The 27945-nt window shown below is 41.0% G+C and overlaps 1 protein-coding gene across 6 annotated transcripts in view; it reads left to right on the top strand.

Moving 5' to 3' along the window:
- MCC (MCC regulator of WNT signaling pathway) overlaps positions 1-27945 on the top strand; it is a 418752-nt gene that overhangs the window by 306559 nt on the left and 84248 nt on the right. For all 6 annotated transcript variants that reach the window (XM_056537453.1, XM_056537452.1, XM_056537454.1 and 3 more), the window contains 2 exons: positions 7832-7995; positions 11793-11999. In XM_056537453.1, the coding sequence (XP_056393428.1) occupies positions 7832-7995; positions 11793-11999 (371 nt within the window). The remainder of the gene's footprint in view (positions 1-7831; positions 7996-11792; positions 12000-27945) is intronic.

Genomic DNA, 27945 nt, shown 5'->3' on the forward strand with positions numbered 1-27945 from the left:
TATGGGCAAGTCAGCAACGTTTCGTTTGGACAGGTTTTGATAATCTCCCCCTTTGTCTCTCCAGTTAAAGGGGTTGTCTAACACTTTTTTTTTCTTATTGGAATAGACCATCATTTGTAATCACTCCCTTTCCCTTAATTTTAACCTTTTGTCTCCCTGCCCTAAGCATCCTCTATTGCTGCTATACTGATGTGTGCTTATCTTCAGTTTGTTTGATTAGATAAAGACTATAAAAGGGACAGTAATCTAGGCAATGCTCCAGGAAGATTACAGAAGTACAATTAATTCCATTTAACAACATGCGTTCTTAGCCCATACTGGACTATTGGTCAGGTGCACCTCTATTATTGTATTTTTAGTTACCTATATTCAGTATGTTGGGTTAGTGGTTAGCACTGTTGCCTGCCAGCACTGGGGTTCTTGATTCAAATTCCACAAAGGACAAGATCTAGAAGGACTTTGTATTTGTTTATTTTTTTTCTCTGTTTGTTTATAGACTTTTTTAATTGTATTTTTGGCTCTGTGTATGTAAACAGGGCCGGTTTATGGTTTAAAGGACACCTCATGGTGAGTGGGGTTTCAACAGTCCAAGGGGTACTCCGGTGGAGAAATTTACTTTTTTAAATCAACTGGTGCCAGAAAGTTAAATGGATTTGTAAATCACTTGTATTTAAAAATATTAATCATTCCAGTACTTATCAGCTGCTGTATGTTCCACAAGAAGTTCTTTTCTTTTTGAGTTTCTTTTCTGTCTGACCGCAGTGCTCTCTGCTGACACCTCTCTCCTTGTCAGGAAATGTCCAGAGCAGAATAGGTTTGCTATGGGAATTCATACGTGTGGGTAGGAATGGCAGGGACGGCACCAAATGCTTAACACAGGCAACAGATAGGCATACAGCGAGGTAAGCATACAATCGAGCCAGCAATCATAAGGGCCGGGTGGAGGTGCTAGGATAAATGAAAGGGTAGGTAGCAATATCAAAAGTATGAAGAAAGAAAGTGTATATCCGCACTCACCACCAGATTCAGCAACGGGAGCTCCTATGTGGAATCAATCTTCTGACCAGAGCATAGGAACGTCTTTGTGCGCTCAGAGGCCTCTAAGCGCACAAAGATGTTCCTATGCTGTGGTCAGAAGATTGATTCCACATAGGAGCTCCCGTTGCTGAATCCGGTGGTGAGTGCAGATATACACTTTCTTTCTTCATACTTTTGCTATGGGAATTTGCTCCTGACATGGACAGATGTGTCAGCAGAGAGCACTGTGGTCATACAGAAAATAAATTCAAAAAGAAAAGAGCTTCCTATGGAGCATAGAGCAGCTGATAAGTACTCAGAATCTAAACTTCAAATTGACCTATCACTATGTTTAAAGAACTGAAAGTGTTTGACTGAATAATGAAATAAGGCATTACATGGTGCCCAGTAAAATGAATGGGTTGTTCATATAATGCAAGTCAGGACAGGTCCTCCTGGACTAGGCACAGCCCTTGTAGTTATACTCCGCTCTGGTCCTATAAGGATCCTAAAAGCAGACCACCCTGTCCCACTATACATTATTAATTCAAAATTTCTTGGACAAATCTTTGTATTGTTTTTTTTTTTTCTTTAACTAGATGTTGTAATAACATTTTTAGTCTGTCTGCTTGATTGTTTTCAAAAAGACCACTACTGACTAAATGCACCACTTTTAAAATATGTGCAAACAATAACCATCATCTAAAAAATCCATGTCAGTGTATGTTGTTTATTTATTTTACATTTTTAAAGAAAATATTTTCATTTGGGGGAAAAAAAAAAAACAGCTTGTTGATTGACCGCACTGTGGCCGCCATGTGAATCCATAGCTCTTGCTTGTTTAATGCATCTCCAGCAGCAGGTCCTAATTGTAATGGCTGATTCCTGTTTACAATACATCACTTTGTTTTATGGTACCATATGGAAAAACTATAAAACTACACCAAAAGGTGTTCAGGGAATTAGAAGTAAACAGCTGTGCAGTATTTCAGTCTATTCCCCTAAACTTTAGCAGTTACCATGTGTAGCCCATACTGCACACTTTTATTTTTATTTATTACACAGAAAGATTGTGACTGATCCTGCCTCCTATATGTCATATCAGCTTTGCAGGGTGATAAATAAGGGTGCTTTCACACTATGAAGTTCACCCGTTAAAACATATGTTTGAAAAATAATTATTGATGCCCGATAAACAACCCCATTCAAGTCAATGGGTTTTTTAATTTACCCGTTATCACCCGTTATAGCCCGTCATGACTAACGGACGTTAGTTGTGACGGGAGAAATAACGTGACATGCACCAATTTTTCGCCCGTCACAAGAAACGGGTAAATTAACGGACGTTATTTTTAACATTGAAGTCTATAGCCAACGGATGTTAGTAAATACAACCGTTAATGCCCGTTATTATAACTGACGTTATTTTTACTGAGCATGCTCAGAAGAGGTGACATCAGCCGACTCCTGCAGTGCTGAGGGACTACTACTTCTCCCATCATTGAACAGACTTGTTTCCATAATGGGAGTAGTAATTCCACACTGCTGGAGTCTGCCGGTGGCTGGGTAGGTTACATTAGTGTTTGTACTACTACCCCCATCATGGAACATACTCTGTTCCATGATGGGGGTTGTAGTACAGGGGCTGAGGGATTGATCGCATCGGGTCTCACTTCTGACACCCGATGCGATCAAAAGTTATTAAGCAGGGGAGAGAACAGCATGATTCGCAACCCTGCGATCACAATGTATTTTTTTATTTCATTTTTAAATTCCCCGCTGGGAGCCCTGAATGGCAGGTACTGAGGAGCCAATCAGGGATCCCAGTGGGGTTTTTAAAATGGACAATGTGAGGGGACATGTGGGGGGGAGCATAGAACCCTATATATCTAGCCCCCCAGCATATTATAATATGCCTCTCGCCAGCGCATTAATAAAAATATGACCCCCGCAAGCGCATTAATAAAAATATGACCCCTGCCAGCGTATTTATATGTATACGTTTATACCCCCCGCCAGCGCATTTGTCTTAATTTTCCATTGCATCAGTATATGTGAATGGTATATCTATCAGAATGCATCCTGCAGCCGCCGGCCAGATGATCCTAATAGATATACTATTCATTCATAGCACCGGCGGCTGCATATGTATATAGATGTGCTGTGGGGGCAGACATATAGCGTTATCTGCCCCCCACAGCGCTTCTATATACATATGCAGCCACCGCGCTATGAATGAATAGTGTATCTATCAGGATCATCTGTCCGGCGGCTGCAGGATGCGTTCTGATAGATATACCATTCAGATATAGCGCTGCAATGGAAAATTAAGACAAATGCGCCGGCGGGGTCACATTATGCGCTGGCGGGGGGTATAGATGTATACATATAAATGCGCTGGCCTGGGTCATATTTTTATTAATGTGCTGGCGGGGGTCATATTTTTATTAATGCGCTGGGGGGCTAGATATATGGCGCTCTATGCCCCCCCCCCCCCCCCCCCCCAACACAACAGTTTTAATATACATATGTCCCTTCACATTGTCCATTTTAAAAACCCCGCTGGGATCCCTGATTGGCTTCTCAGTATCAGCAATTCAGGGCTCCCTGCGGGGAATGTAAAAATGAAAGTAAAAAATACATCATGTACATCGCAGGGTTGCGGAGCATGCCGCCCGCTCTCCTGCATAATAACTTCTGATCGGATCGGGTGTCAGAAGTGGGACCCGGTGCGATCAATCCCTCAGCCCCTGTACTACAACCCCCATCATAGAATAGACTCTTCCATGATGGGGGTAGTAGTACAAACACTAATGTAACCTTCCCAGTCACCAGCAGACTCCTGCAGCCAGGGAATTACTACTCCCATCATGGAAACAAGTCTGTTCCATGATGGGAGTAGTAGTAGTCCTGGCTGTGGGAGTCTGTAGGCAGAGGTGTTAAAACGTCCGTACATGACGGATGTTATAACTGGTCTTAATGGATGAATTTGGCCGTTATTTGGATAGACATTATTCAGCAGTTAGCACCCGTTATTTCACCCGTTATTAAACACCCATTAACAATACATAATAACGTACATTTATTAACTGGTGAACTTCATAGTGTGAAAGCACCCTAATTCTTTATCTTCTGAGGCTGTTTATGGATCTATACATGCTTCATTAATCACAGTCATACATGTACATTGTATACCTTTGTATCATAAAGTATAAGCGTAACAGCAGCTAATTGTTCTGAAGCTTTTGTGGTGTCCTAGTACCGCATTTCATACGGTACTTATTTATCTATGGGTCCCCGTAGCCAGAGTCCCTAGGACTTAGTAATATCTGCTAGTCAGTCCGCCCCTAGTCGCCTCTATTATAGTGTATAGATTTCTAATTTATCCATAGAATAACGTAAATAGTATTATTTCTGTATATAAATGGTTAATTACTTGTTTCCATGGTGTCGCTGGGCCTTCGGGTCATGTGATGCGTTCCAAGCCTCATTCTGGATGCGTTCCAGGCCTCACTTTGGTATCTCTAGCCTCATTTTGGGTTTTGCAATGTATATAGATCCTGTGATGTAAGCAATCCCATGGTACCATGTAAAGTGAAGGGCAGACGTTCGGACCAATCAAAATCGCCACTCCCCCTGCCCATATAAGGGAGCGGCGGCCATCTTACCGCTCTCTTTCTCCTGGCTCTTGATTAGAGAAGACCTATATCTCGGTAATCGCAGTGAGTTAGGCCTGAGCCTTGCGGCTAAATTATAGAGTGTACCATCCCCTAAGCACTCTGCAGTATCACCGGACTCAATATTTCCCCTAAATCCGGACAGATCTGCACATCATTCCCTAAATTCAGAGCCTATAAGTTTCATGCAAGGTCCGCAACTTCTGCCAGTCTCTAAGCAACCTAAGAACTGTTATATGAGACTGTTACTACGTATTGGATATTGCAAGCACTGCAGTAAAGTTATTCAAGTTCAAGTTAAATCTACTTGTGGACCTTCAGTCATTTCATTGCACCTATTGCTTCTGGGAAGGGCGGCGATAGGCCGGAACATAGATTCAGCATACCAGACCTCACCCTGGCGTCACGAATGACTGGGTTAATATTAACCCTTCATATACCAACATCATACCATCCCTGCCATACACCCCCCAAGGGCTACCGCACTTTATTTACTGATTTATGCTTTAATAGATACCCTGAAAGCAGGGTAGAGATTCCTAAGAGCTGACTGATTCTCCTCTTCCCTGGAGGCATATTTTGGGGGAAGTCTTTTTACTGTAGTAAATTGTAACGTTTGGCTGTAAGCATCTAAGCGCTTCAAGGTCAGTTGAACAACTCTGCACGCTCTCATGGACAGGAGATCTGCAGTGGGAATTTTCTAAGAGCTTTATTGTCTTGTCTTTCTAGCTCATAAACTGTGTGCAGAATCTACTTCTGTGGAAATGACACGGTATGTCAGTGATATTCATTCTTCCAAATGTTGATATGGAAATTAAAATGGTAGCTTTCTTGATCTCAAAACAGTGCTATGTGCAACAGTCTAGCAGCGTCCACACTCATGTTCTCCTATATATTTACTTAACAGGAATGTAACTAGCATTAAGTAATAGCATTAAGATCTAAAACCACCAAACCTTTTTTTGTAAAGTTGATTCTGTACAACAGTGTACCCGGCCTCTATGACGCTTGAGCTTAAAAGTAAAACTTGATTTTATAACTTTGTAAACAGACATCAGCCAAGCGACAATTAATACCTAACTAAGTGCTGCAAAACTCAGGGGTTGATGCATGAACAATATAAATTATCTATCCAAAAGTAGATTAATATCTATGTGTCTTTTCTTCCTGTACTCTATAGTTCACTTTTTATGAACAGGTCATCATTTTGTTAACAAATAAATAAGACTTATCAACACTAGCAAAAGGGGAGTTATGCACTTTCCAAGTTGTTAGTAATGAAATTTCAAACTTTATTGACAATTAGATGAAGGAAATGTACAAACTTGAGGTCTTCTATAAAAGCAGCATGCAACTTACTATGGATCAGCCTAGGGTAGTCACTACAGTCAACTCACAGATCCTGTCACATCCAAGTCACAAAGCTCAATCTTTAACCTATCTTAAATAATACAATACCTTTATTGATCACTGACACTCCAATGCATTAGCCAATTACTATGTCATATAAGCACCAGATGAATTGCCCATAGTTCTTTGTCTCTCTGGCTACACTAGTACCCATACTTTATTTCCTTATCACTCATGAAAGCAAGGAACATGCTTTGAGGCATGACATTGTTTCTTGGACAAGTCTCTTTTCTTTTACTGATCAGAACCTTCTTTATTTCTCAGTAGTGGTTAATTTCATTCACTACATTTGTTTAAACTGGAATGAATACTTATTGACTGGAAACTTTATTTGCAATTAAAGAGTAGAAATTGGAGTTTGACATACTAAATCAGTATATAGTGGCCCTTCTTGGATAACTGAACATGTTCGGCATTCTCAATCATTGCCTTCAAAGTAAGACCTCTACCTGTTATGTGAATGTCATGTGTTGGCTGAAGATAGTGTGTAGCAAACGTACTACTCTCCTTAGAGACATGTAATAAAGCAATTCTGTTGGGTACCAAATAAAGAAGCTTATGAAACTTGTTGAATTTAGCAAGCAGCAGGACACTAAGGAATAACGTTGGACATTTTCATTTGTGATGCCGCTGGGAGTTGCATACTTGTAAAGTGAGACCTTCATTAATAATATGGCCCAGCTCTGCAGCCTTGTATGGAATCCAATTTTACTCTTTACAGTGTGTTTTTATTAAGACAAGACATTCTGAACACAACCTAAGCTAATACTGTAGGTGTTTTCTGTAATTAGACTACCTCTATTTCCATTCCTTATCACTGAGACTGGCCAAGATTCAAACCAGACACGTGGCATCATGCCATCATAGGTCATCACTGGTGGTTGTTACTTGTGCACTTGAACTCGATTTCTATTTAGTTTGGCATTGGAACTATTTTTTCAATTATTGCCATTAATAGATAGTGAACGCCTGACCACCAGATCCACTCTTATTTACTCAATATCTAATTTAAAACAGTAGGCTAGTGTCAGCTAACCAGAGCCTTAAATAACCAATATGCGAGTAAGTTACTGTATTCTGCAAGTCCCACAGTGATATATCATGTAAATGTAAATAAAATAAAAGTTCATTAAACCAACACTGGTTTAGGTGCAACCTCAGGTCAAAAATGTAAAATAGTCTTTTGCATAATATGAATTTACTTTGTAAAGTATTGTGCTCCTTGTGTTACATGTTACAGTATAGTTTCTACCTTGAAGCAGCTATGGTATTTCCCACACCATAGGAAAGATAACACATTTATGGTTGAGGCATTTCATTAAGTTTTCGGGCGCAAACAGTGTTGTGACTTGAAATTACACCTATAACTTGGCACAGTTGATTAATACAGTTCTATTCGAAAATAATCTGAAATGTATCAATCTGTTTTAAGAATGAAAGCTGTAGGAAGAAAGAGCAGCATTCCTGCAGCCTTTATACACTGCTTTATGAAAGTGTGTACCTCACCTCCCATAATGTGTACTGCTGTATATAGAGGTCTGCAGTTTGGTGTAAGAAACACAACAATGAGACATATTTATTTTGATTGTTGAGATGTGTGTATACATTTCTGTAATATTTTGAGTCCAGAATAGGTCAGTGTTTTATTTTCAACATTATTGGCTTTGTGGATCTTTGATTTATCTAATATAAATAAATAAATATATATATATTCTTGCTCCTTACAGACAACTGCAGTGACCTGAACTCCGAGCTACAGAGGGTACTGACTGGCCTAGAAAATGTTGTCTGTGGGCGAAAGAAGAGTAGCTGCAATTTGTCAGTTGCTGAAGTTGATAGACACATTGAGCAACTCACAACAGCCAGTGAACACTGTGACCTGGCCATTAAGGTAACATTCTTTATATGTCTTGCATTTTGCTAAAATAGCCACACAAAATAATAATGCGCTAAGAAGAAATTGTTGGAATTGTATAAAATGTTATACATTCATGGCCGTAAATGTTGGCACCCCTGAATTTTTTTCAAGAAAATTAAGTATTTCTCACAGAAAAGGATTGCAGTAACACATGCTTTGCTATACACATGTTTATTCCCTTTGTGTGTATTGGAACTAAACCAAAAAAGGGAGGAAAAAAAGCAAATTGGACATTATGTCACACCAAACTCCAAAAATGGGCTGGACAAAATTATTGGCACCCCTAACTTAATATTTGGTTGCACGGCCTTTGGAACTAATAACTAAAATCAGTCGCTTCCTATAACCACCAATAAGCTTCTTACACCTCTCAGCCGGAATGTTGGACCACTCTGTCTTTACAAACTGATCCAGGTCTCTCTTATTGGAAGGCCGCCTTTTCCCAACAACAATTTTAAGACTTTTCCACAGGTGTTCAATAGGATTTAGATCTGAACTCATTGCTGGCCACTTCAGAACTCTCCAGCGCTTTGTTGCCATCCATTTCTGGGTGCTTTTTGACATATGTTTGGGGTCATTGTCCTGCTGGAAGACCCAAGATCTCAGATGCAAACCCAGCTTTCTGACACTGGGCTCTACAGTGTGACCCAAAATCCATTGGTAATCCTCAGAATGCCTTGCACACATTCAAGGCACCCAGTGCCAGAGGCAGCAAAACAACCCCAAAACATAATTGAAACTCCACCATATTTCACTGTAGGTACTGTGTTCTTTTCTTTGTAGGCCTCATTCTGTTTTCTAGTAAACAGTAGAATGATGTGCTTTACCAAAAAGCTCTATCTTGGTCTCATCTGCCCACAAGACGTTTACCCAGAAGGATTTTTGGCTCAAAAAGTTCATTTTGGAAAAAAGTAGTCTTGCTTTTTTATGTCTGTGTCAGCAGTGGGGTCCTCCTGGGTCTCCTGCCATAGCGTTTCATTTAATTTAAATGTCGACAGATAGTTTGCGCTGACACTGATGCTCCCTGAGCCTGCAGGACTGCTTGAATATCTTTGGAATTTGTTTGGGGCTGCTTATCCACCATCCGGTCTATCCTGCATTGACACCTTTCATCAATTTTTCTCTTACGTCCACAACCAGAAAGATTAGCTACAGTGCCAAGGGTTGCAAACTTCTTGATAATGTTGCACACTGTGGACAAAGGCAAATCTAGATATCTGGAGATGGACTTGTAACCTTGAGATTGTTAATATTTGTCCACAATTTTGCTTCTCAAGTCCTCAGACAGTTCTCTTCTCCTATTTCTGTTGTCCATGCTTAGTGTGGCGCACACAGACACACAATGCATAGACTAAGTGAACTCCTCTCCTTTTTATATGCTTTCAGATGTGATTTTTACATTGCCCACACCTGTTACTTGTGCCAGGTGAGTTTAAAGGAGCATCACATGCTTGAAACAATCTTATTTTTCCACAATTTTGAAAGGGTGCCAATAATTTTGTCCAGCCCATTTTTGGAGTTTGGTGTGACATAATGTCCAATTTGCTTTTTTTTCCCTCCCTTTTTTGGTTTAGTTCCAATAGACACAAAGCGAATAAACATGTGTATAGCAAAGCATGAGTTACTACAATCCTTTTCAGTGAGAAATACTTAATTTTCTTTAAAAAATTCAGGGGTGCCAACAATGACGGCATGACTGTATATGTAAATGTAATAATATATGTAAGTGAATACAATATTAAAATTTAACTGCAAAGATATAACTTTTTGGGGGAAAATGTAAAATGACAGAGGTTTTAAAGGGGTACTCCACTGGTTAGTGTTCTGGCTGCGTTCCGAACCTTTAGTTCAGCCGGAACACTGGCCAGTGGAATACCCCTTTAATGCCCTACTTGGCTGTCTCTACCCTGGATACAAGATGAGATATGGTTGGGCATGTTGGCATACAGGTTTCATATGGCACCCTAAAACACATTTGCCCATAGATGTTTCATCTGGGCCAGTAGATCTTGTAGGTTGATGAACGTTGCTTACCACAATTACTCGATTGACAATAAATCTGTTGACTGGGCAAACAGAGGAAGCGTTGCAATCTGATGAAGAAGTTATCGAGAAACCCTTGCTGCCTGTAAGTGAGCATTACCCAGTTGAGAATGGCCAGATAGAAGCCCTGATATGAGAGGCAAAACATGTATCGATGAGTTGTTAGTGTCACTAGTTTCATTACTAGGGGTGACTGACTGTCATATGCGATGGCTCCCCAAATCATCAGACCAGAAGTTGGGTTAAGTGTGTGACACCACAGCAAAGTCAGGATTGAAAGCTTATAATCCTCTGTACACAAACCAGACAGATCAAATGATCCTCCTTTCTGGTGGTCTGTCTTGGCCATCTGGAGCCTTTTTCTGTACCCTCATGTAACCACTGCTCCCAACACCTACTTACAGCTTGATCAGAACAGTCTAGATGAAGCCATCCTGCTTATTTCAGTCCTGTTATTGTGCCCCCTCTCACAGTCTGTCAAATGGAAAACATTTTATGGAATGCATTGTAGAGACTTGTCTAGCAACGATTGCTCGCCAATAGGGACATTATTAAAAATTAGACTCTGTGGCCGACATTTATGATTGTCTTAAGACTGTTTTTGTGTCTAGAAAAGGCGCAAGAAGGCGCAAGCAGGGTTTATTTGCACCTTTTTTGCGCCTTTTGGTTTACACATTTCTGCTGATTTTGAGTTGCAATCCATTGATTTTGGAAATGCACATGATATGGATGGGTTTTATGAACTGCACCTTTTTGTGAAAAGGCACAAAAAAGGCCCAAAGCCACTGAAAAGTCTCTAAAACTACACCAGCCCAGACTTAGCTTAGCTTTTTGGTGTATGTGAAGAGAGAAATTTCAAAAAATGTGACCTGCACAAAATTTATCAAATGCTCTGTGACCATTTAATAAATTTGGCGCTCCTGCACACAAAAAAAGGTGTAGAAAACTGCTTCAATTACACCTACAATGATAAATGCCGGCCTGTGAGTCTTTTTAAAGGGCAAGGGGGAGTAGTATTAGGATCCCTTGTGGCAACACCCAGTGTCTAATCAGACCACAACTGTAATCATTTATATATCTGTCTTGAGACATAACTGTATGCTAATCTGACATTTCTATCTTGGTGCATTTTTTTTAAATTATTTTGTCAATTTTGAAATATTTTACAGAAAATGTGTTTTTTAATCAGAGACTGATCTGATTTAATATTCACCCTCTGCAAAAACTTACACACATACAGGTTACCTCAATACACACATATCAGTGTAATATTTGTGCCTGTGATGTCTTTAATAAGAATACAGTATTTAAAGGAGAATTACGGGATTGAAAAATGTATCCCCTATCCTAAGTATCGGGGATAAGTTTCAGATCGCGGGGGGTCCGACCACTGGGGCCCCCCACGATCTCCCGTATGGGGCCCCGCCTCTCTGGTTAGAGAGGGCGTGTTGACCACCGCACGAAGCAGCGGCCGACACGCCCCCTCCATATAGCAGTAAATGGAGGGCGCGTGTCAGCCACCGCCTCGTGCGGTGGTCGACATGCACTCTCTATGCAGAGAGCCGCGGCCCCGTACGGGAGATTGTGGGGGGCCCCAGCGGTCGGACCCCCCGCGATCTCAAACTTATCCTTAGGTTAGGGGATAAAATTTTCAATCCCGTAGTTCTCCTTTAAGCTCCCAATATTGTCTCTTTATTTTTTTTCTATTTACTTCTTTTTTTTAACAGACTGTGGAAGAAATAGAGGGTGTTCTGGGTCGGGAATTATATCCTAATTTGGCAGAAGAAAGGTCGCGATGGGAGAAAGAGCTGGCTGGTCTACGGGAAGAAAACGAAAGTCTCACTGCCATGCTCTGCAGCAAAGAGGAAGATCTCAACAGGACCAAGTCTACTATGAATGCCATCCGTGAAGAAAGGGATAGACTTCGTCGAAGGGTAAGTTTGCTTAAAGTTTGTTTTCAGCACAGCCGTAAGTAAGGATCTGAGAACCTGATGATCCCCAGTGCTTAAAATAAATGTATTACTTCAATCTTTTTTCCTGATTTGAGCCAGATACTAAAACATGTTCTTTAATAATCTTTTATTTTTTTTGTACATTATTATGAGGGTTGCCATCTTGCTTGGGCTTATTAGCAACATTTAAAGATATGCTTTTACAGAAAGACCCATGGGCATAGGCAACAATAGGCAGGATCTGTCCCATTCAGATGAATTGGAAACATTAATGGGTATTCTCTGTGACTTTTTAGAGGTCATTATGATCTGTGGGACAAATCTATTGTGTGTACCTCTGTTATCTCTATGTAACCCTGTCTGTGAGGATCAGGAGGACCCTGCTGGAAAGTAATCTGTAAAGAACTGGAAGTCTCAGATTAGTTTTAGGCCTAAATTTCAAGGTTTCAGGATTATTTTTAAAATACAGGGAGTGTGTGTATGTATATATATATATATATATATATATATATATATATATATATATATAATAATAATTTGAGTAGCCGTATTAGTCCAGTGATGCAGATGCAAATCAAAAAATGTTGCAGTATCTTGTTCCTTTAGCAGGACATTTTATGGTCTATCTTAGTGTGAATTCTCCACATCTATTGTCTTAACCCCTTAATATTTGTGAGATGTAACCTGTGTCTTCTGCTTGTGAGCTTAGATTTGCTTTGGACTTGATAAAGGGAGGAATCCCGAAAACTTGTCTCTACAAAATTCTGTTAGTCCAATAAAAAAGGCTGCAACATTTTTTGATTTGCCTCTCTCTCTCTCTCTCTCTCTCTCTCTCTCTCTCTCTCTCTCTCTCTCTCTCTCTCTCTCTCTTGATTTTTGTATATATATTTAACACCTTAAGGACCATTTGGGCATTAAGGACAATTTTTTACCTTTTCGTTTTTTCCTCCTCGCCTTCAAACTCTTTTATATTTTCATCCACAGGCTAGTTGAGGGCTTGTTTTTCACACAACCAGTTGTCCGTTGTAATGCCATCACTCACTTTACCATAAAATGTATGGCGCAACCAAAAAAAAAATATATTTGTGTGGGGAAATTAAAAAGAAAACCACAATTTTGCTAATTGTGGAATGTTTCATTTGTACGCAGCACAATTTATGGTTAAAAGGAAATGTGTTCTTTATTCTTTGGGTCAATACAATTAAAATGATACCTATGATTACATACTTTTTTATTACTGTTGCGCTTAAAAAAAAATAAAAAAATTGCAAACTTTTTAACCAAATTAGTACATTTAAAATCTCCCTATTTTGAAGACCTATAACTTTTTATTGATACCATATTTGCTTATATAAAACTTTTAATAAGTTTTTTATAACAATTTTTGGAAATAAAATGTTATATAAAAAAAAAAAGCAGCTATTTTGACCTTTTTTTTTCTTAAGTTCACGCCGTTCATCGTACAGTATCATTAACATTTTATTTTAATAGTTTGGATATTTACACACACGGCGATACCAAATATGTATATAAAATATTTTTTTTACACTTTATGGGCGGTAAAATAGGGAAAATGGGCCAATTTACATTTTTATTGGGGGAGGGGGTTTTTCAAATTTTTTTTAAACTTAAAAAAAAATTTTTTTTACTTTTCTTTTTTACACTTTAATAGTCCCCATAGGGGAATATTTATAGCAATCATTCGATTGCTAACACTGTTCAGTGCTATGCATAGGACATAGCACTGATCAGTATTATCGATCTTCTTCTGCTCTGGTCTGCTCGATCGCAGACCAGAGCAGAACACCCGTGGAAGGCAGCGGAGGCAGGTGAGGGGACCTCCGTCTGACGTTCTGGACGATCGGATCGCCGCAGCAGCGCTGCGGGCGATCCGATCATCCATTTTAGTGACCACGATGCTGCAGATGCCGTGATCTGTATTGATCACGGCATCTGAGGGGTTGATGGCGGACATCCGCGCGATCGCGGATGTCTGCCATTACCGGCGGGTCCCTGGCTGCTATCGGCAGCCGGGACCTGCAGCGCATGACCAGAGCATCCCTCCGATGCTCGCGGTTATACATAGGACGTAAATGTATGTCCTGGTGCGTTAAGTACCAGCTCACCAGGACATACATTTACGTCTGGTGTTGTTAAGGGGTTAATGTAGACTTAAAGGATGTCTGTGCATGCTGAGAGTTGTAGTTGTAGGCTCTCAGGTGGGGGGGATGGGACGGAACACTGGTATAGTGCATAATAAATTAAGCAGAAAAAAAAACTGCTGTATGCTTTATTACATAGCCCAGTGGCAACTTTAAATAAAGGTGTTGTATAAGCAACAATTTCCCCCTTTGCTACTAAATTGTATGGCACATTAGCTTGCTTGTAAAACTGTTCCTAAGTAATGGCAATATTGTCAAATCCTCCAGCTGCTTGTAACATGGGCTGCTGGCTCTTGTAGCCTGCTCTGTCCCTTCTCTGGATATTGATTGCCCCTCAGCTGCCATCAGTTAATTTGCTGCCTGAATGCAGAATGTTTCATTGCATTATGCTACAGTAGTTTTGATTGGTGTTCTCCAGCCGACAGATTGTTGGGGTTGTCTGTATTACATCAGGTCATTTATACTTTGGCAGCAAAGCTCACCCCAGCATATCACCCTCACCTGCTTTATGGTTCACTTTCCACTCTGATATTCCCTGCATCTTAACACTTCATCCTGTTCCTAAAGCATCTTATTAAGTGTGTCACATAGCATTGGACTTTTGCCACTATGGGATAACACGCTGGGGCTTATTCATGAAAACCAGGATACAGGAAAATTGGAGCTGTTTTCCATAGCAACTCATTAGATTGCTTCTAATTTAGACTAGACCATGCATTCAATCTTCAATATGGTTCCCATGGCTAATGCTTGCACTGTTACTTTGGACTGGCTTTTATATATCTGTACCATATAGCTCCATTATTAAAGTGTACCTGTCATCATTAAAAACTTTTTGTATAATGTAGATAATAGCATTCTATGTATATTTGTAATATACATTGGTTAAAAATTGTGTATATTTTTGGGTGAAAAAATGCTGTCCCTGCAACTATTGCCTGTGTGTCTCTATGAGAAGTCCAAATACAGGAAGTGAGGGCAGGACAAGCAGGGATCTGTGCAGGCTCCTGGCTTGTCAATCATCCTGATGTGTGAGCTGGGAGCCTGTCATTAAGCCTCAGTGCACACTGTCCTGCTTTTCAATAGTGCACAGAGCCCTGCTTGTCCACCCATACTTCCTGTGTTTGGACTCCTCATAGAGACACACAGGCAATAGCTGTAGGGATACAATTATACACCTTTTTTAACCAATGTATATTACAAATATACATATAATGGTATTATCTACATTATATAAAACGTTTTTGTTGAAGACAGGTACTTTAACCCATTAAGGACCAGGCCCATTTTGGCCTTAAGCCCATTTTGGCGTTTTTTGCACATCTGACCACTGTCACTTTAAAGCGTACCTTTCATAGTGCAAAGAAAAAAAGTGATATGTTACTCAGGACCCAATCCTGATCATGTGCATATAATTTTTATGTGTCTCAGACCTATATATCCAGAGATATAAACATTTATCTGCTGGTGAGTTACTTTTTCATTGTGCAGGCTGGAGGGGGCGTGTCAGTCTGTCTCCCTCACAGGAGCAAGCCTGGGCAGTCAGCCAATCAGTACTCTCTACTCTGTAACCCTTTCCTCTCTGGTTTTATGCTGTGTCATGTTACACAGAGGAAGATACTTGGAGCTTGCCTGCAGTAATCAGAAGACATTATAGTGAATTCATAAAAGGATAACATGTATAAATATAAGAATAGATCTTTATAAAATTAGTGCAAGGATTTTTTTTTTATAAAAGTACAGCATTTTTATGAATACATGTTCTACCTGTTTTATCTTCTCTTAGTAAAGCTGGATGATAATCAGCATAGCTGTCACTGTGTGTCATTCATCTTTCACAGACTCCTGAATGTCTGATCAACTTCTATGTCATTCAGGAGTCCGAGGAAGCTTTGACTATTTCAGCATGCTGGGAGTTGTAGTTTAGTAACAACTGAAGCTGCAATGTTTGTAAATACCTGTGTAAGAGCAGTGTTGCCTCCAGCTGTTGTAAAACTACAGCTCCCAGCATGTCCACACATCCTTTATCTGTAGTTTTGCATACACAATAGAAATCTCCTATACTGGATACCGATATGCTTTGCGGCCAGTATGCTGTAAAATCTAGACTAGTCTGTGTGGCTAAAAGAAAGGCGAACCCTAGTGGCAGCTATTTTGAGCTTGAATTTCAGGTGAATTTTTATTTTTTTTTTAAACAGGTGTATATTGTGAAATGTCATATTATAATGAGTCCTGCAATATATGAAAAGTTTTTAACAATGACAGTGCCTCTTTAAGCATTAATAACTCTGGGATGCTTTTACTTTTCATTCTAAATCCGAGATTGTTTTTTCGTGACATATTCTATTTTATGTTAGTGGTAAAATTTTGTCGATACTTTCATCATTTCTTGGTGAAAAATTCAAAAATTTGATGAAAAAATTGAAAATGTAGCATCTTGTAGCATTTCTATCTTTGAAGCTCTCTGGTTGTAAGGGAAATAGACATTCCAAATAAATTACCGTATTTATCGGCGTATAACACGCACTTTTGAAACTTAAATTCAAGGCAAAAAGCCTGCCTGCGTGTTATACACCGATAAATCTTTTTGTCACTGATTTAAAGTGGCCGCAGCATCGGCTGCTTGTTAAGGATTAGCAGCCTGGCCGCGGCCACTTTAAATCCGTGACCAGCGCGCGGCTCCCCTTTGTTTTTTTAACCTTTTCCTTCTTTTCCCCTCTGCTTTTTATTGTATTGGTTTTTTTTTATCTTCGTTACCTAGCTGCGCTCGCCAGGCCAGGTCCGGTGTCGGCTGCGGTCAGTGAAGCTGGATGAGTGATGTCCTCTGCTAGCTCTGCTGCACAAAATCAGGGACGTCCCTCATTCAATGCTGCTGCCGCTGTGACTATTCTAAGATGGCTGCGGTTGGGCTGCCAGCGGCGACCACACTGACCAGCGGCGGATGCAGCGAATGATGAGTGACATCCCTGATGCTGTGCAGCCGGCAGAGGACGTCACTCATCCAGCTTCACTGACCGCAGCCCGCAAGACCCGACACCGGACCTGGCCTGCCGAGCGCGGCTAAGTAAGGAAGATGGGAAAAATATATATATAAAAAAACGGAGGAAAAGGGGGCATGATGTGAGGGGGGCATGGTGAGAAGGGGGCATGATGAGAAGGGGGCATGGTGAGAAGGGGGCATGGTGAGAAGGGGGCATGGTGAGAAGGGGGCATGGTGAGAAGGGGGCATGATGAGAAGGGGATATGATGAGAAGGGGGCATGGTGAGAGGAGGGCATGATGAGAAGGGGGTATGATGAGAAGAGGGCATGGTGAGAGGGGGGCATGATAAGAGAGGGGTGGGGAAATGATGAGAGGGTAAGGGGGGGGGGTGTAAATGTGGCACACGGGCTGATAAAAGGAGAGGAATTATGTTGCACTTGAAGGCGGGGACCAAACTGAAGTTCAGGCAAAATCAAAGCTAGAGGGATGATATGGCATTTAGGCTTTCATTTATCTTATATGTATTTTTTTTTTACCTAAATTTCCCTATTAAAATGGGGGTGTGCGTGTTATACGCCAGTGCGTGTTATACGCCGATAAATACGGTATGTTGATTCACAAATACAATATGTCTACTTTATGTTTGCATCATAAAGTTGACATCTTTTTACTCTTGGAAGACATCAGATGGCTTAAAAGTTCTGCAGAGATTTTTCACAAAATGTTCAAAATCGGAATTTTTGAATTTTTCATGGACCAGTTCAGGGTTGAAGTGGATTTGAGGAGCTTTCTTATTAGAAATTCACCATAAATAACCCCATTATAAAAACTGCACCCCTCAAAGTATTCAAAATGACATTCAGTAAGTGTGTTAACCCTTTAGGTGTTTCACAGGAATAGCAGCAAAGTGAAGGAGGAAATTCTAAATCTTCATTTTTTTACACTGGCATGTTCTTGTAGACCCAGTTTTTAAATTTTTACAAGGGGTAAAAGGAGATAAATATTCTCAAAACTTGTAACCCAATTTCTCTTGAGTAAGGAAATACCTGAATACATATGTGTATGTCAAGTGTTCGGTAGGCGCAGTAGAGGGCGGCAGAAGGGAGGGTTGCAACAATGGGATTTTGGAGAGGGAGTTTTTCTGAAATGGTTTGGGGGGGGGGGCATGTCACATTTAGGAAGCCCCTATGGTGCCAGAACAGCAAAAAAAACACCAACATGGCATACCATTTTGGAAACTACACCCCTCAAGGCACTTAACAAGGGGTCCAGTGAGCCTTAACACCCCACAGGTATTTGACGACGACGACTTTTCGTTAAAGTTGGACGTGTAAATGAAAAAAATAGTGCATTTTTTTCCCCCAAATGTATCATTTTTACAAAGAAAATGGGAGAAAATGCCTCCCACCTCTTCTGAGTATGGAAATACCCCATGTTAGGACGTAAAATGCTCTGTGGACTACAATTCTCAGAAGAGAAGGAGTCACATTTGGCTTTTGGAAAGCAAATTTTGCAGAAATGGATTTTGGGGGCATTTTGGATTTTGGATGTTGTTGCATTTAGGAAGCCCCTATGGTGCCAGAACAGCAAAAAAAAAACAAACAAAACACATTGCATACTCTTTTGGAAACTACACCCCTCAAGGAACGTAACAGGGAGCCTTAACACCTCACAGGTATTTGACGACTTTTTGTTAAAGTTGGATGTGTAAATGAAAAAAATATATTTTTTTTCACTAAAATGCTGGTTTTTCCCCAAATTTACAATTTTTACAAGGCGTAATGGGAGAAAATGACCCCCAAAATTTGTAACCCCTTTTCTTCCCAGAATGGAAATACCCCATGTGTGGACGTCAAGTGCTCTGCTGGCGCACTACAATGCTCAGAAGAGGAGGAGCAGCATTGAGCTTTTGGAGACAGAATTTGGTTGGAATAGAAGTCGGGTGCCATGTTTACAAAGCCCCTGTGGTGTCAGAACAGTGGACCCCCCCCCCCCCACATGTGACCTCATTTTGGAAACTACACCCCTCACAGAATTTAATAAGGGGTGCAATGTGTATTTACACCCCACTGGTATTTGACAGATCTTTGGAACAGTGGGCTATGCAAATGAAAAATAAAATTTTTCATTTTCACGGACCACTGTTCCAAAAAATCTGTCAGACACCTGTGGGGCGTAAATGCTCACTGTACCCCTTATTACATTCTTTGAGGGGTGTAGTTTCCAAAATGGGGTCACATGTGGGGGGTGTCCATTGTTCTGGCACTATGTGGGGGCTTTGTAACACACGAGGCCTTCAATGCTGGACAAATTTTCTCTCTAAAATCCCAATGGTGCTTCTTCTCTTCTGAGCATTGTAGTGCACCCGCAGAGCACTTTACATCCACATATGAGGTAATTATATACTCAGAAGAAATGGGGTTACAAATTTAGTTTTAGTTTTTTTTCCTATTTTCCCTTGTGAAAATTAAAAATTGAGAGTAACACCAGCATTTTAGTGAATTTTTTTTATTTTTTTTTCATTTTCCCATCCAACTTTAAGGAAAATTCCTGTGGGGTGTTAAGTCTCACTATACCCCTTGTTACGTTCCGTGAGGGGTGTAGTTTCCAAAATGGAGTCACATGTGGGTATTTCTTTTTTTGTGTTTATGTCAGAACCTCTGTAAAATCAGCCACACCTGTGCAAATCACCAATTTAGGCCTCAAATGTACATAGTGCGTTCTCACTCCTGAGCCTTATTTTACGCCCATATATGTGGCATTTCCGTACTCAGAAGAAATTGCGTTACAAATTTTGGGTGTCTTTTTTTCCTTAACCGCTTGTGAAAATAAAAAGTATGGGGCAACACCAGCATGTTAGTGTAAAAAAAATTATTATTTTACACTAACAGGCTGGTGTAGCCCCCCAACATTTCCTTTTCATAAGGGGTGAAAGGAGAAAAAGCCCCTTTAAAATTTGTAGTGCAATTTCTCCCGAGTACGGAGATACCCCATATGTGGCCCTAAACGGTTTCCTTGAAATACGACAGGGCTCCGAAGTGAGAGAGCGCCATGCGCATTTGAGGACAATATTAGGGATTGCATAGGGGTGGACATAGGGGTATTCTATGCCAGTGATTCCCAAACAGGGTGCCTCCAGCTTTTGCTAAACCTCTAGCATGCCTGGACAGTCAGTGGCTGTCCGGAAATGCTGGGAGGAGTAGTTTTTCAACAGCTGGAGGCTCCGTTTTGGAAACACTGCCGTACCATATGTTTTTCATTTATATTGGTGGGGACAGTGTAAGGGGGTGTATATGTAGTGTTTTACCCTTTATTTTGTGGTAGTGTAGTGTTTTTAGGGTACATTCACATAGGCGGAGGTTTACGGTGAGTTTCCCGCTAGGAGTTTGCGCTGCGGCGAAAAATTTGCCGTAGCTCAAACTTGAAGCAGGAAACTCACTGGAAACCTGCCCGTGTGAATGTACCCTGGGGGGCAACCTCCAGCTGTCGCAAAACTACAACTCCCAGCATGTGCTGACAGACCGTGCATGCTGGGAGTTGTACTTTTGCAACAGCTGGGGGCACACTGGTTGGAAAACCTTCAGTTAGGTTGTTACCTAACTCAGTATTTTCCAGCCAGTGTTCCTCCAGTTGCAAAACTACAACTCCCAGCATGTATGGTCTATCAGTGCATTCTGGGAGTTGTAGTTTGCCACAGCTGGAGGCACACTGGTTGCGAAACACTGAGTTAGGTAACAAACTTCGCATCCAGTGTGCCTTCAGCCGTTGCAATAACTACAACTCTCAGCATGCAGTGACAACTGAAGGGCATGCTGGGACTTGTAGTTATGCAACAGCTGGAGGCATACTACTAACACTCCCAGCATACCCTTTGGCTGTCCGTGCATGCTGGGGGTTGTAGTTATGCAACAGATGGAAGGACACTGGTTGCAAAACACTGAGAGTTTGTTACTTAAAGGGGTACTCTGGTGAAAACCTTTTTTCTTTTAAATCAACTGGTGCCAGAAAGTTAAACATATTTGTAAATTACTTCTATTAAAAAATCTTAATCCTTCCAGTACTTGTTAGCTCCTGAATGCTACAGAGGAAATTCCTTTCTTTTTGGAACACTGATGACATCACGAGCACAGTGCTCTCTGCTGACATCTCTGTCCATTTTAGCAACCGTGCACAGCAGATGTATGCTAAGGGCAGCATGGTGGCTTAGTGGTTAGCACTACTGCCTTGCAGTGCTGGGGCCTTGGGTTCAAATCCCACTAAGGACAACAATAAATAAAGACTTATTATTATTATAATAACGTCAGCAGAGAGCACTGTGCTCGTGATGTCATCAGAGAGCATTCCAAAAAGAAAAGAAATTCCTCTGTAGTATTCAGCAGCTAATAAGTACAGGAAGTAATTTACAAATCTGTTTAACTTTCCGGAGCCTGTTGATTTAAAAGAAAAAAAGTTTTTACCGGAGTACCCTTTAACTCAGTGTTTCCCAACTAGTGCACCTCCAGCTGTTGCAGAACTAACTGACTGACTAATGACAACGATCAGCAGCAGGGGATAGATAGAAAATATATTGGACGTTTATGAACGTCCATTTGCGTTGTCACAGGAAAAATGGACGTTCATAAACGTCCATTTGCGGTGAAGGGTTAAATACAGCATATATTTGCACAAAGTTAGTTTTTTGTATATTCACTTATACTTGTTTTATATGTATCTGAGGACTTCAGAATTATTTATACTGCAAACTGTAAGAATTGTACTGACGCAAAGGAACTTTTGACCAGGACCTAGGCAAGACGTTTTGGTAACCCAACGTGTGAATGCACCCTGGTGGGCTAGTGTGGACGGATCCCCCCCCCCCCCCAACTATAGAGGTAGCAGGAGGGCTTCCCTGGTGTCCGTGGCTCTGTCATTGACAGATCCTGGCTGGACTGGGCTCCATCAATGGATCGCAGAGCACACAGATCAATGGAGTTCAATAGAACTATATTGATCTGTATGGAGAATCTAATGAGTTCTCCTGAGTCTAATAGTGTAAAAAATAAAAAAGTTTTACTAAAAGTTTAAAAGACACACATTAACCCCTTCCATGTTAAAAGTTCAAATCACCCCCTTTTCCTACACAAAAACATGTAAACATAATAAAAATGAACATATTTAGTATCTCTGCATGCGTAATTGTACGAACTATTAAAATATAACATTATGGATCCCATACGGTAAATGACGTAAATGTAAAAAAGAATACCAAACCACAGAATTGCTATTTTTATAATATCCCAGGGGAAAAAAAAGGATTAAACAGTCAGATCAATACCAAAATGGTACCGATACAAAAAACTGATTATGGTGCAAAAGATGAGCCCTCATAGAGCTTGGTATGTAAAAAAAAATTAAATCAAATAAAAAGCTACAGGGGTCAAAAAATGGCAATTAATAAATTTCGAAAAAGTTCAGAATTTTTTTTTAAATTAGTAAAACATATATATAGGAAACTATACAAATCTGGTATTGCTGTAATCAGGCCGGCCTAAAGTATCAAAACATGTTAGCTCAACCACAAGGTAAATGGCGTAGAAAATAAAACCACCAAATTAGCAAAATTATCTTTTTTACTATTTTAATTTCACTTCACCGAAATAAATATATAAATATATATATATATTTATGTATTTATTTATGTATTTATGTATTTATCGGGGTATACCACGCACCGGCCTATAACACGCACCCTCATTTTACCACGGATATTTGGGTAAAAAAAGTTTTTTACCCAAATATCCATGGTAAAATGAGGGTGCGTGTGTGCGCGTGTATACCCCGATATACCCCCAGGAAAGGCAGGGGGAGAGAGGCCGTCGCTGCCTGCTTCTCTCCCCCTGCCTTTCCTAGGGTCTAGAGCGCTGCTGTCGGCCCTTTTCACCCCCTGGTTATCGGCGCCGCTGCCCGTTCTGTCCCCCTGACTATCGGTGCCGGCGCCGATAGCCAGGGGGAGAGAAGCGGCGCCGACAGCCAGGGGGAGAGAAGGGGCAGCGGCACCCATTGCCGGCGCCGCTGCCCCGTTGCCTCCCCCCATCCCCGGTGGCATAATTACCTGAGTCAGGTCCGCGCTGCTCCAGGCCTCCGTCGTGCGTCCCCAGCGTCGTTGCTATGCACGGCGCGGCGCTCTGACGTCATGCGCGGCGCCGTTCAGCGCATAGCAATGACGCCGGGGACGCACGACGGAAAGGCAGGGGGAGACCCCAGGAAAGGCAGGGGGAGAGAAGTGGGCAGCGACGGCCTCTCTCCCCCTGCCTTTCCTGGGGGTGTATCGGCGTATAACACGCACACAGACTTTAGGCTAAAAATTTTAGCCTAAAAAGTGCGTGTTATACGCCGATAAATACGGTATATAATATAAATAATATTTTTGTTTGGTTTGGTTTGGAGAATATGTTATTGAAAAACTTAAAGGTATCATTATAGTAAGTAGTTATGGCTATTATAGAGTGAGGAGGAAAAAACGAGAGTGTAAAAGCGAAAATTGGCCCGGACAAGTGGATCGTCATGAGGGACAAGTAGATTTTGCTCCGTTTTTTATTACATTTCCACACCCCTGATGGGATCACTCACATGGACATGCTTACATAGACTCTATGGGGGAGATTTATCAAAACCTGTGCAGAGGAAAAGTTGCCCAGTTGCCCATAGCAACAACAATCAGATCGCTTCTTTCATTTTTAACAAGGCCTCTGAAAAATGAAAGAAGCGAGCTTATTGGTTGCTATGGGCAACTAGGCAACTTTCCCTCTGCACAGGTTTTGATAAATCTCCCCTTATGCATCTATACATACATTGGCTCACACACACCATGCATGCTTACTTTTGTTTGATGATATCAGAGCTTCTTGTAGGCTGTTTAATAATGTCTGTTAATCATTTTTTGACCAAGAGTGCTGCTGCAACCTACTTTTTGTATACTTTATATTTGCCACAAACCACACTAACCTAAAAAGATACATATGACTCCATATACACAATCCAACATTAATAAAACTTAGGAATTCATTCCTTAAAAGCAGTAGACCCCAAAATAAGTAAAAACCCTGACTAAGGGTACATTCACACCACGTTTTTGCAATACAGTTCCCATATCAAAAACCGATTCCTCAAAACCGGACTAAACTGTATCAAAACGTGTGTACAAATTATAACCCATATACAGTTAAAAACCATATACGGTGTGAAAAATGATGTCCGGTTGCATGCGTTTTTAAGAAAAAAAAAGTATATGTTTTTAACTTTTCACTCCATTATGAATAAAGTTTCACTTGTTTGATTGAAATTCCAAGAAAAAAACTGTGCAAACTGTGCAAAGTCAAAAACCATATGGTGCAAACCGGATGGAACTGTATGCACATACGGTTCTGTACGGTTCCCGTTGACTCCCATGTTAAAAAAAAACGTATACGGTTTAATACGGTTTTTCACCCTGACCAAAAAACGTGGTAGGCTACGGTTTTGGATAAGGGGAAAAAAAACTGACAAAACCGCATAAGTTTGGCATACAGTTTTCAATGCGGCTTCGTACAGTTTTCACATTGAAAACATATATGGGAACTGTATTGCAAAAAAGTGGTGTAAATGCAGCCTCACATGTACAAACCCTGTCACATGCAGTATGTAATTGAAGCTTAAATGAAGCTCAAGTAGTCAGTTGGGCATGCGGCTGCTGAAGTAGTCATGGCTCCCTGGGCTGTAGTCACGCCTATTCTAGCTCTAATAATGCCTATCTAGGTATGATTGATTTACATACTGTGTGATATTTATAAAAGTTGTTTTCTCTCCATTTATAGATGTACCAGAAGACATCCAGGCATATGAGGACACGAGATATTGACCTCTATTACCTGTTGCCTCTTTTTATATAAAACTTTGTGACAGGTTTCCTTTTAATAGCATTTTCGTTTTTTCCTCCTCGCATTCTAAAATCCTTAACTCTTTCACATTTCCATCTACACACCCATATAAGGGCTTGTTTTTTTCGTGACCAATTGTACTTTGTAATGAAACCTCTGATTTTACCATAAAATGTACGGCAAACCCCCCCAAAAATTTTTAGGGAGGAAATTTTAATAAAAAACCACAATTTTGCACATTTTGGAGGGTTTTGTTTTCACACTGTACAATTTATGGTAAAAATGACATGTGTTCTTTATTCTGTGGGTCAAAACGATTAAAATAATACCCATGGCTAGATACTTTTATATTTTTGTACCACTTAAAAAAAATCTTAAACTTTTTGTACAAAATCAGTCATCTAAAATCGCCCTATTTTGACCACCTATAACTTTTTCATTTCTCCGTATATAGGGCGGTATGGGGGCTCATTTTTTTTTGCGCCATTGTCTGAACTTTTTATCGATACTAGGGATCGACCGATTATCGGTAGGGCCTATATTATCGGCCGATAATGACGATTTTGGGCATTATCAGTATCGGCAATTACCTTGCCGATAATGCCCCGCCCCCCGCACCGCCCCCACCACACCGCGACCGACCCACCGCACCGCGTCGCACCCCCCACTGTAGTGCTGGGCGGTATACCGGTATGGATTTTTTCCCATACCGCTATATCGGTCGGGCCCCTCCCCCACCCTCCGAGTCAATAAAAAAAATTTCACTTACCCGTAATGGGGGTGGTCCGGGCCATCCATCGTTCCTGTAGTGTCCGGGGGCGTTCCGGGTGAAGGGTGAACCGGTCCGGGCTGTCCTTATTCTCCGGCGGTCATCTTCTCCACTCCGGGCAGGCTCCGGCCTAGTAGCTGCATAGACGCCGCTACGCCGTGACGTCAGGTGCGTCGCTGCGCATGGGCGTCACTGCGCAGCGGCGTCTATGCAGCGTACTAGGCCGGAGCCTGCCCGGAGTGGAGAAGATGACCGCCGGAGAAGGACAGCCCGGACCGGTTCACCCTTCACCCGGAATGCCCCCGGACACTACAGGAAGGATGGATGGCCCAGACCACCCTGACAGGTAGGGGGAGAGAAGCAGGTGGTGGTAGCAGCGGAGGCCTATGGCACCGCAAAAGCCACTGCAGTGCATTGATTTAAAGCGCCCGCTTTAAATCACTGATCTGCAGCGGTGTCGCGGGGGGATAAATATCCGATAACTTATACCGGAATATCGGTATAAGTTATCGGCTATCGGCCCTAACCTCCACCGATTATCGGTATCGGCCCTAAAAAAACGATATCGGTCGATCCCTAATCGATACCACATTTTCATATATATATATATATATATATATATATATATATATATATATATATATATCTATATCCTTATATGCTCTAGATCAAGGGTCTCAAACTCCCGGCCCACGGAACAAAATTTTGCTGCCCAGGTGACGGGCAGGTGATTTCTTTAGGTATTTAGCCCTGCTTCGGGCAAGCAGCGCTAAATGCCGGAAGACTTCACAAGAGTCTGCACACACTGCTACTGTACCTATATCTCCCGGATGCAGCCCATAACGAGCCTTCCTAGAGGGATGCACGAGATTGGTGACGTTATCACAATGGCAGCACAGGGACGCTGACATCCTGCACGCTGACGCGCTCATCCCCACAAAGCAGGCTTCTTTTAGGCTGCAGCAGGGAGATTTAAGTACTATAGCTGTGGCACTTAAAGGGTATTCCCGGATTTTTTTTTTTTTTTTATTTGACTATGCTACAGGAGCTGTAAAGTTAGTGTAGTTCATAATATAGTGTCTGTACCTGTGTGTTACGGTTTTCTCACAATTCTTCTGTGATTTTCAGTCCAATATTTATTTTTACCAGCATACAAAATGACTGTTGTCTCAGATTCCTAAATAAACCAGAGAGCCTGATGTCCATACAAAGGGGTACCTCATTCTCATCTCAGTCTTGGTATCTTCCCCCAAACATAATGGCAAAACCGTATTTTTGCCTATATTTAATTTGTAATAGCTTACCATACTAAACTGATCTATTAGGGACAGATCTGCCTACACAGAGTGATGTGGTTCTGTACATGCAATAAGAATGAACTTATTCACAAACTTATGCGAATAAACTTATGCAATGTTCAACAATGCCTACTAATGTAACCTTAGATGAATCTCAAATTTGCTGGGCAAATGGCTCTGTTGCCAGGACGAAGATCAGAGGAGATGGGGGACAGCCCTGCCGTGTACCGTTGGTAATAAAGAACTTCCTTGAGGTCTCTCCTCCCACACATACCTTTGTTGATGGATTTTAATAAAGCTGACACCATTCCCGATGGAAAGCCAAATTTCTTGAATACCAACCTCAAATACCCCCAATGTACGTGGTCAAATGCCTTAAAAACACACTTTTTGAAAACAACTATGATGACTTTCCTCCAATAAGTATGTATGCAATAGACTTATGGCCTTAATCTCAGCTGAATTTTCCTAGGTGTGCACACATTTACATTACAGAGTAAACTCTGTGGGTATCATAAACTTGTTTGGAAAATGTAAACAAATATTGATATTATATCCATTCAGGTGTGGAGGGTATATCCTGACTATTGATAATAAACAGAATAATCCCGGCACCAGCTTTTTTGCCTCATCAATTTTATTTAGTAATGTGGCGTATTACAGGTACACAAGACTCGTTTCGGCGTATAGCCTTTTTCAACTGTATACAGACAACAGTAAAAAGCACACATATATGTAACTTCCTTTGTTTAGAGGAACCACAGGTGAGTTTCAATGATGATTGACAGCTCATCAGTACATCAGGAAAAAGGGTAAACGCAAC

Source organism: Hyla sarda, chromosome 1 (assembly GCF_029499605.1).
Source record: "Hyla sarda isolate aHylSar1 chromosome 1, aHylSar1.hap1, whole genome shotgun sequence".
Classification (NCBI taxonomy): domain Eukaryota; kingdom Metazoa; phylum Chordata; class Amphibia; order Anura; family Hylidae; genus Hyla; species Hyla sarda.